General features: G+C 45.5%; 1 protein-coding gene across 2 annotated transcripts in view; it reads left to right on the top strand.

Moving 5' to 3' along the window:
* The first annotated feature begins 9 nt into the window (after positions 1-9).
* The window catches only part of tnrc6bb.1 (trinucleotide repeat containing adaptor 6Bb.1), a 12,497-nt gene continuing 2,794 nt past the window's right edge, over positions 10-9,712 (top strand). For both annotated transcript variants that reach the window (XM_056752242.1, XM_056752241.1), the window contains exons 1-16: positions 10-34; positions 994-1,061; positions 1,403-1,424; positions 1,707-2,033; positions 2,135-3,802; positions 3,879-4,037; positions 4,655-4,836; positions 4,964-5,038; positions 5,129-5,281; positions 6,652-6,780; positions 6,870-6,992; positions 7,079-7,177; positions 7,266-7,458; positions 7,540-7,674; positions 7,753-7,872; positions 8,136-8,264. In XM_056752242.1, the coding sequence (XP_056608220.1) occupies positions 1,017-1,061; positions 1,403-1,424; positions 1,707-2,033; positions 2,135-3,802; positions 3,879-4,037; positions 4,655-4,836; positions 4,964-5,038; positions 5,129-5,281; positions 6,652-6,780; positions 6,870-6,992; positions 7,079-7,177; positions 7,266-7,458; positions 7,540-7,674; positions 7,753-7,872; positions 8,136-8,264 (3,559 nt within the window). In that variant the 5' untranslated portion in view covers positions 10-34; positions 994-1,016. The remainder of the gene's footprint in view (positions 35-993; positions 1,062-1,402; positions 1,425-1,706; positions 2,034-2,134; positions 3,803-3,878; positions 4,038-4,654; positions 4,837-4,963; positions 5,039-5,128; positions 5,282-6,651; positions 6,781-6,869; positions 6,993-7,078; positions 7,178-7,265; positions 7,459-7,539; positions 7,675-7,752; positions 7,873-8,135; positions 8,265-9,712) is intronic.

Raw genomic sequence — 9,712 nt, 5'->3', positions numbered from 1 at the left:
CACTGCGCAGCTGCAGGGGAGGCCGAACTGACGGGTGAGCAAAACAAACCTCAAACATTTACAAACACACACTCGATATTTTACACTTCTCACATCCATAACTCAAACACTAACGCGCGTGCACACACGACTGTGTTGCGTTCACGTGCAACTGTTTGCTTTGATTGTTTTCTGATCGTATATATCAGTGCTGAAGTTTTCTTTGAATGTTTTTAGCTGTTTGCTATCGACACAGACTCGTGCATTATATAGACAACAGTTTTATATAAGCTGACCTCACGATTAAATGATTTAATCAACATTGTTTCATACGATACGTGTGTTAATAAACCTCCATGTCTGTGTATTTTTCATGTTTAAGTGTAAATGCGCCATCATTAGCATGTTAGCTTGATAAGTTCATGTGGAGAGATGAATAACGCCGCTTAAGAAACACTGTAGTGTACTTTAAATCACCACCGCAAGCTGCAGTACATCTCATAGATATAATAGTGTTTTGAACACAAGTGAAGTAAATATTTTAATGTACTACTACAGTGTTTCTGTTACTACAGTATTCTACAACATTTTTTTACACGTGGGATATCAAAAACAATACGATCACACATTACTTGTGGATGCTATTTAATGCTAATATAGTAGCATGTAAATGACATGATGCATGCATGCGATGTTAATTCTGCTGAACCATAGTATTTCTCTCATTGTCACATTTACATTGTTCCCTCTCACGTGACTTTACATAATAAAGTTTAGATCATTGTTTTCAATTAAAAATGTCTAAGTTCTCTCGTTTTACATAAACCCAAACAGAAGACACCAGAACCTTTATTGTATATGAGAACAAAACCATTCAACACATATTTAGAAGAGAATTTGAATCTGATGGGTTTATTAAAAGCTATTTTTGTACAAATATGCCATGTGATCACGGATCATATATGTCCAGTATAAGCGTCGATTCATATGAACTGATGATGTGATGTGTGTCAGAAACAGGACGGGAGAAGCAGTTCATGGACGACCCTCACTGTAAGACCGAAGACAGCGCTCATCAGGAGGTAAAACCATCACCGTTTTCAATGATGCTGTCTGAACATCAATAAACAAACACATCATGTGGAGAATAATCCTTGGGTTTTAAGTTTTGAGCTTTACAAACGCATCTAAAAGATTAAATTGGTGGAATGAATCGTTGTAAAAACATTTGCTTGTTGACCTTCTCAAATCCACATTTTAGAGATGCACAAACAAACAGTCAGTGTCTTTTTCTCAAATGAGTTATACCCAAAGACACACATTCATATCAAACATTGATTTCAGACCAATGTGTGCTTTATGAAGTGAGTCAGCAGATCTGTGATAGTTTTTGTAATAACTAATATACCGTTTTTTTTAACAGGGCACTAAAGACAGTATTAAAGGTTAGTTCTTTACATATACTGAATATATGTATGTGTGCAAGTATGTGTTGATTCACTGAGACTTGTTTTTTGAATGAACAATTAAATAAACGCATCTGTTGCACAGTAAGACATTCACATCTTATAGGTAGCGCTTCAGAAATTGCTGAAAGAAAATGTTTGAAATGTCAAATAACGAATCATTCTTTTGGTCAAGTATCCTATAAAACAACATAATAGCGACTCTAAACATGTGAATGGTTCTTGATGTCCTGTGTCGACATTTCTTCTTCTTTCAATTAGGATCTTTATCTGACTCATATCTCACCTCTACTTCATCACGGTCTGATTCTACCCAACCACTCTCCCCCTGTTCTGCTGTCGGGGGTTCATCTGAGCCCACCGAGGGAGGGAACAATGCAAAGTGGACCACTGTGGCCAACGGACAGCCCCCCTCCGCGGTGTCCCAGCGCTACATGCCCCGTGAGGTGCCCCCGCGCTTCCGCAACCAGCAGGAACCAAAAGTGCTACTAAAGAGGGGTCAGCCGCCTCTGTCCTGCATGTTGCTGGGGGGTGGACAGGGAGGGGACGTCACGCCCTCTCCGAATGCAAGCACAGCTGACGCCTCGGGTGAGTCTGTGGAGTGAATCATGAAGAATAAACGTTGAGTGTCCCCCGTACGTGTGTTTCTGTTCTTTTTGATTCCTGATGTAGTGTTTGATCTCTTTCAGACGCTACTGTTTCACTGCACACATCTGACACCTCCGTCTCTCCAATTTATGCAAATCACTCATGGGGGATAGGCTCCGGAGGCCAATCTTCCGCTCAGGGAATGGACAAGATTGTAGTGGACGTCTCTGATTCAGAGAAATGGCCGAGTGTGGAGGGTTCTGCAGCACATGTCTACAGTTCCTCCTGGAATAGAGATCAGAGAGCGTCTGCTGGACCAAGAATGGATGGCTCTTCACTCTGTGATTATTCAGACACCAGTGCAGTAGAGGGTTTATCCTCACCGGCTCAAAATAAAGAACCGGATCAGTCCATCGATTCCAAGGCAACATCTTCTGCTGGTGATGAAGACAGCCCTCGAGGCCTGAACCCTTCATCTTGGACTGCCAACCCTGTTGGTGGACCCTTACCCATCACTCCCTCTGAGGAACCTCCTCCCATACCCTTGAGTCCGGCTGGTGCGGTGTACCAGACACTCGGAAACAAAGAGTGGGCGGAGCTTAAAGCAGGACCAAAAGATGACAGCAAAGAGGGTGGAGTCACCCGTGCAGACCCTGCAGGAGAGAAGGACGGAGGTTCAGGTGGTCGAGAGATGAGGGGTTCAAATGAACACACGTCTACAGGATGGACGTCAGACTCAGTTGGGGCGTCAGGAGAGGACCGCTCGAGGTTGAGCGCAGCTGGTTTACAAGACTCTGTGTTCGCAAACGATTCGGTGAAATCAAGAGATGACAATCAGAAGAGCGCTCGTGAATGGGATGGTGTGGAGGGAGAATCGGCCCGCAGTGATGATGGAACACGCATCCAGACTGAAGAGACCCTGCAGACGATGATCAGTCGCAGTAACCTCGACCCCAGGGTCCTCTGTAACACAGGATGGGGTAAGACCCAGATCAAACAGACCGTGGCATGGAATCTGGAGCTAGAAAGCGAGAACGTGCGTAAGGAGGGATGGAAGAGTCCAGGTGATGCTCCACTTTTCAGATCTAAACTCCAGAAGCAGGATGGACCGGAGGTCAGTCAGGGTCAGGGGTGGAGAGATGACGAGTGGAGTGAGAAAACAGCAGTGAAAAGGGATGGTTGGGGCACGCGTGGAGAAGTTAGGACTGGTGGGTGGGGGGAAGCTCAAGACGATGACAGTTCCTGCAAGAGAGAACGCGCTGGGTGGGATCAGAGCAGCAGACGTGAGCGGGCACAGACCACACCTCTGCCTGAACCTGGAGGAGACTGCAAGGATCAGACTGAGGGTTTATGGGGCAGCTCTGAAGAGACGGGTGGATGGAGAGTTGAGAAACAGCTTCCGGCACAGATACCAAACAAACAAACAACACTTAAAACCCAAAACCAACAGCAGCCGCAACCACAGATGGCGGGACCTCCAAAGACCTCACAGGACAGAGGTCATCCAGAGAGTCAGAACAAAGGGTCTGGATGGACGTCTGGGCCCATCCCTCAGATACCTTCAGCTGCCGAGTCGAGTGGCTGGGACGAACCCTCGCCTCAGTCCGTCAGCAGGAAGATTGAGATCGACGACGGCACATCTGCATGGGGCGATCCTTCACGTTACAGCAGAAACAACGTCAATCTGTGGGAAAAGAACAGCTCAAAGACCCAACAGCAGAGTTGTCAGTCATCCGGACGCCAAGCGGCAGCTCCGTCTAAGAACCCTGGTAAGATGATGACAATACATGATGTATTCTAAGGTCTTATCTTATGAACTACTTATGAACTTTTGTTCGCTTATAGCTCCTTCAACATGGGGACACAGCGGTGGTCCCTCAGATGAGCCTGTGGAGGGGGGCACAGGTGGGTGGGGGAAATCATTGGATGCCACATCTAACTGGGAGGAGTCAGAGGAGACAGGAGGAGGATGGGGAACGTCAAGGTGCCATACGAACAAGTCTGGTAAGATCCTGTCCAGAGACACACGCTCACATTTTTAAAAGACTTCTCCTGACAGGAACTTGGTTTTCTTATCAAGTATTAAAATGAATGAACTTTTATGAACACTTTGTTTTTCACTGTTTATCATTTTTATTGTTTACATTGTTTTAAGTATAATTACCTTTGCTTGTAAAGTTTGATCGAATGCGTTTAAGCCGATGGTCGGACGTCTGGCAATGTCATGTGATTTTTAAGGGTCGGTTGGTTCAGTTTTGTTGGTGTGTTCTGCACCGTCACCTAGTCAAACGCCTTGATGAGCTTTTTGGGGGGATTCTGCATGTTGAATCGCAGACCTTGTCGGAAAGATTGAGACCTAAATATTATGTAAATGTACCTCAGATCAGCTTTTCACATAGTGAATAAATATATGAGAACCAAAACGTAACTGACGAATCCAAACACAGAATTATTCACGACTTCCCCCAAACTGTGCAGTTTCTCCTTATCTGTTTCTTTCGTTTTTTTCAAGAAAAAGAGCGATTTCTGATAAAAGCTCTTTGTTGTCTGCTTGATGCTTCTAAGGATCATGGCCTTAAAAAAAAATAAGAGTTGAGTTAGTCTCATCTTTTACTCTTTAGCTTCAAAGTCTATGCAAGAGAGTTGGGGTGATGAAGGGTCAAACACATCGCGTCACTCCAGCTGGGAGGAGGAGGATGGGGGCACAGGTGTGTGGGGTAACAGGGGACCTCAAAGCAGCATGTCCTCATATAACTCTGGGAGCTGGGGCCAGAGTCACGGGGGCAGACGACATAACACACGGGTAAGTTGTGTCTACAGGATGTCTCAAAACATTATTGACTCCAAATTATCTCTACCAAATGAACATGGTATCTGTTCACCTGTGCATCTGTTCCTGATGTTTACTCTGGTCTGTGGTTTGTTTACAGAGTCCTCTTAAAGGTAACAGTGGTGATTCATGGTCTACTCCTGTGAATCGACAGTTCTCAAACATGAACATGATGGTAAGATTGTCTTTCTACAACGCTCAATTGACTAAACAAAGGTTTCACCGCTGACCAAACTCGCTTCTGATTGCGTTTGGTCTTTGTTAGGATGAAGACTCCAGCAGCGTGAGTCAGGACAGACTCGACAGGAGAGGAATGAACGATGGAGAAATGCGTCGAGGAGGCAGAGCTGGAGCATCGTTCCGCTCACAGAACTCCAAAGACATCACACCTGGAGACAGTGGACCATACATGGACAAGGTACCAGGATGAGCCCGGAGTCCATTTTCAGTGACTTTTCATTTGAATGTGTGACATCAATCAAAGTTAGCTCTGTGAGGGCTGACGATAAACAGTGTATCGCCATTCACACTACTGACACCTGTCTAGATCGATTCTGAAATCACAAAGGCTTGGATTCTGTTTTTTATGCACAGCTCTTCCGAAAAACTATGGCTCTTTGATCAGTAGAAAGTCATGCTCGATCTAAAATCACTACCAGATGAGTCGTTTAAAATGTGCATTTGAAAAAGCAGTACTCATCAGACAACATTACTATAATATACTTTATTATCATGAATAGGTTTAAAGAAAAGCGATAGAATATTAATGTTGACATTTCCTGGAACTACGGCTGTTTCTCAGTATGCCTTCTTCAGCGGTCTTGTGTCCTAGTGTTAACACTCTACTTTATCCATGATCGTCAAAGTCAGTTCCAATACTCAAGAACACAAGATCAGAGAACGCATGAAAGTACCCAGTTGTTTTCTTGATATCAATGCATGCTTGAAGTCCCAGAAGTCACTGCGCCGCGTCCATCCAAGTTTGTTCTTCCGAGGCTGCCTCACAAGACCGGTCTCCAAGAGAACACAAGTCCGTTCTTTGCGTTGTTGCAATTGAGAAATGGTCTACGTGTGTAAATCGTTCTTCTTCTTCTGTGTCCCATATTCTGAGTTTCTGCGCGAGAGTGCCTCTGGCTTTTGGATGTGGCGGCATTTAACTGTAAATGTTTATCCACACCGGGACTATAATCACTTGAGTTTATCATTGACGTTTAACGCCTCGTGACTAAACAAAAGTCGCCAATGTGTGTGCACGCCGACACGCAAAACGGCATAAAAAATACTTGCATGTTAAAAACTTGCTGACAAATGAGATTGGTGCTTTTGTTCACGTGCAGGGAGCTTCTGAAGTTACAGTACAACATGACTTGGTGGTGCTCAAGCACAAACGTCTTTCCGAGCACACATTGACGAAAGGAAGCAGAACGAATCCTTCTTCTGTGTGACGAGCGAGTGTCAGAAGCACGCAGTTGCGCAGCGCCACCTTGTGTACCCGGGTGTTTCTGTTTTTCATGATGCGCCATCTATGTCAGGGAGCTAAAATCGGCTCATTGCCAGTGAAAATCGTTTGTGTATGAATGAACGTCTCGAAAAATGCTGGCGTTAAGTGCTTGCGATTATCATGCCAGTGTGTACGATCTTTAATTCATTGAGAAACTGATCATAAAAATGACACGGTATATCATCCCATCTTGAATCTTTATTACAGACATTCATAAAAAACTCTTATTTTCTCTGAGACCTGTTGATGTCGTATTCTGCTTGTGTAACTTGTTTGTTGTTTTTCAGGTTGGGGGTCACGGTGTGTTCGGCAGTGGTGGGATTTCTCAGTTAAGGGGGGTGCATCAGGCTGGTGTTCACCCCTTCAATCGCTCTCCTGTCGTACGGGCGCCAGTGCCTCAGTTTCTTCCTCCTCCGGTGTGTTTGTGTTTGTAATGTTCATTAATGTTGCCGTATTCGCTCACAGTGTGTTCTGATTCCTCTTCCTCTTGTGTGTCGCGCGACAGGTCGCTGGGCCGATGCTAAAGCCAATGGCGCCCCCTGGTGGTGGTATGTTCCCTCCCCAGCTCTCTCCTCAGCACATGGCCATGCTCGGTGGTGTTCATCCACACATGCAGCAGTTTCAACTAGTACGTGTGAATAGAAATGAATTTCATATCGTTCCTGAATGTTCACAGGTGTTGTCTCAATACTTGTGCGTGTCTTTCTCTCTCAGGCTTGTCAGCTTCTACTTCAACAACAGCAACAGCAGCAACAGTTTCTGAATCAGAGGAAGTTTCCTGCTCCTCCAAGACAGCAGCCTGACGCGCAGCAGGTACAGCACACGAAACAAACCTTGCAGCGCCCTCTAGAGCGTCACCTGAATAACACATTGATCACGTGTGTTGTTTATTTGTCTGTAGTTGGCACGTATAATGGCCATTCTACAGCAGCAGGGGGTGGGAGGAAAACTCCCATCATCCCCCATGGGAGGACCTGTGCCCAAGCACCCAGAAACCCCGCCCCTCCATCACCTGAATAAACCGCCGGACGCACCCCTGCACGGTGTGATGGGAGGATCTGACCTGCACAACAAACCATCTCCCGCTTACCCAGGTCAGGAAAATTTGACTCTAATGAGCTCCATAATCTTCTCTACACGCCAATACAAATGCTTTTTATATGGACATTTCTCAGGTTTTGCCGGCGGCTCTGATCTGGATTCTCTGATTGGTGGACTGAAGGATGGAGGAGGGGCTCAGTCTCGTTTTAAGTGGATGATGGATGGAAACAGTATGACACCTTCACCACCGGAGGTCACACTGCACAACGGTGAGATTCACACACGCGTGTGCGATTAAACCCACAATGAGTTCTGTGCTGCTTTAACAGATGAGTGTCTTCACCCAGGTCCAGTGAAGCTGGGCGGTGGATCCTCATACCCTCAGTATGATTTGATGGGAGGCAGCTGGCACAGATCAGCGGCTGGTAAAGTGGAGACGTCACCTGTCAACACCACCTGGCCTCCAGGTAGATCAGTTATTTTCTCATTTGATAATTGATCATATTTTTGACTCAAGAATGATTTATTGCAGTCTTTGATGTGTGAATCAGGATTCTATCAAACCATTTAAATCAGATGGAAAGTCTAAAGAAGGAACAATGTGAATTTTGGAAGTGAATCTGTGTGGATCAAACGTCTTCTGTGTTGTGTTTCTGATTCTAAGAACATCAAGCAGACACACATGTCACACAGTTGTGTTTGAGTCTTATATAAATGTGCCGTTCCACAGAGTTTCAGCCGGGCGTCCCGTGGAAGGGTGTTCAGAGTCCTGAGCCCAATCCATACATGACATCAGCAGGAATGATGGGATCATCTGTGCTCAGTGATTCAGAACATCAGCTCCTGCAAGATAACACAGGTACACACATGTACACAAACATAAACACACAAAAAACATGCGCACACACGAACACGCATACACACACACACACACAAACACGCTTACTAAATGTAAATGCTTACTGAAACACACACACACACACAAACACGCTTACTAAATGTAAATGCTTACTGAAACACACACACACACACAAACACGCTTACTAAATGTAAATGCTTACTGAAACACACACACACACACAAACAAACACGCATACACTCATACAGATGTGCACACACAAACACGCATAAACACACACAAACACGCACACACTTATACAGATGCGCACAAACAAACACGCATACATACACGCATAAGCACGCACACACTCATACACATGCGCATACACAAACACCCAGACCCACTCAAACACACACACAGACACACATGATCACGCAGACACACTCAAACATACACATGATCACACAGACACAAACACGCAGACACATGAATTAGCAAACACGCACATTTACTCAGACACACGCGCACACAGACACACATGATCCACCGACACACACATGTTCCCACCGACACACACATGTTCCCACCGACACACACATGTTCCCACCGACACACATGATCCACCGACACACACATGTTCCCACCGACACACACATGTTCCCACCGACACACACATGTTCCCACCGACACACACATGTTCACACCGACACACACATGTTCACACACATGTTCACACCGACACACACATGTTCACACACATGTTCACACCGACATACACATGTTCACACACACATGTTCACACCGACACACACATGTTCACACCGACACACACATGTTCACACAGACACACACATGTTCACACAGACACACATGATCAGACAGACACACATGATCACACAGACACACATGATCACACAGACACACATGATCAGACAGACACACATGATCACACAGACACACATGATCACACAGACACACATGTTCACACAGACACACATGATCAGACAGACACACATGATCACACAGACACACATGATCAGACAGACACACATGATCACACAGACACACATGATCACACAGACACACATGTTCACACAGACACACATGATCAGACAGACACACACGATCCACCGACACACACATGAACCACCGACACACACATGTTCACACCGACACGCATGTTCACACCGACACACACATGTTCACACCGACACACACATGTTCACACCGACACACACATGTTCACACCGACACACACATGTTCACACCGACACACACATGTTCATACCGACACACACATGTTCACACCGACACACACATGTTCACACCGACTCACACAGACACACATGATCAGACAGACACACATGTTCCATCGACACACACATGATCCACCGACACACACATGATCCACCGACACACACATGATCCACCGACACACACATGTTCACACCGATACACACATGTTC

The sequence above is a fragment of the Triplophysa dalaica genome, chromosome 7 (assembly GCF_015846415.1).
Source record: "Triplophysa dalaica isolate WHDGS20190420 chromosome 7, ASM1584641v1, whole genome shotgun sequence".
Classification (NCBI taxonomy): domain Eukaryota; kingdom Metazoa; phylum Chordata; class Actinopteri; order Cypriniformes; family Nemacheilidae; genus Triplophysa; species Triplophysa dalaica.
The sequence above is the reverse complement of the archived record's forward strand: the minus strand, read 5'-3'. Positions and strand labels throughout refer to the sequence as shown.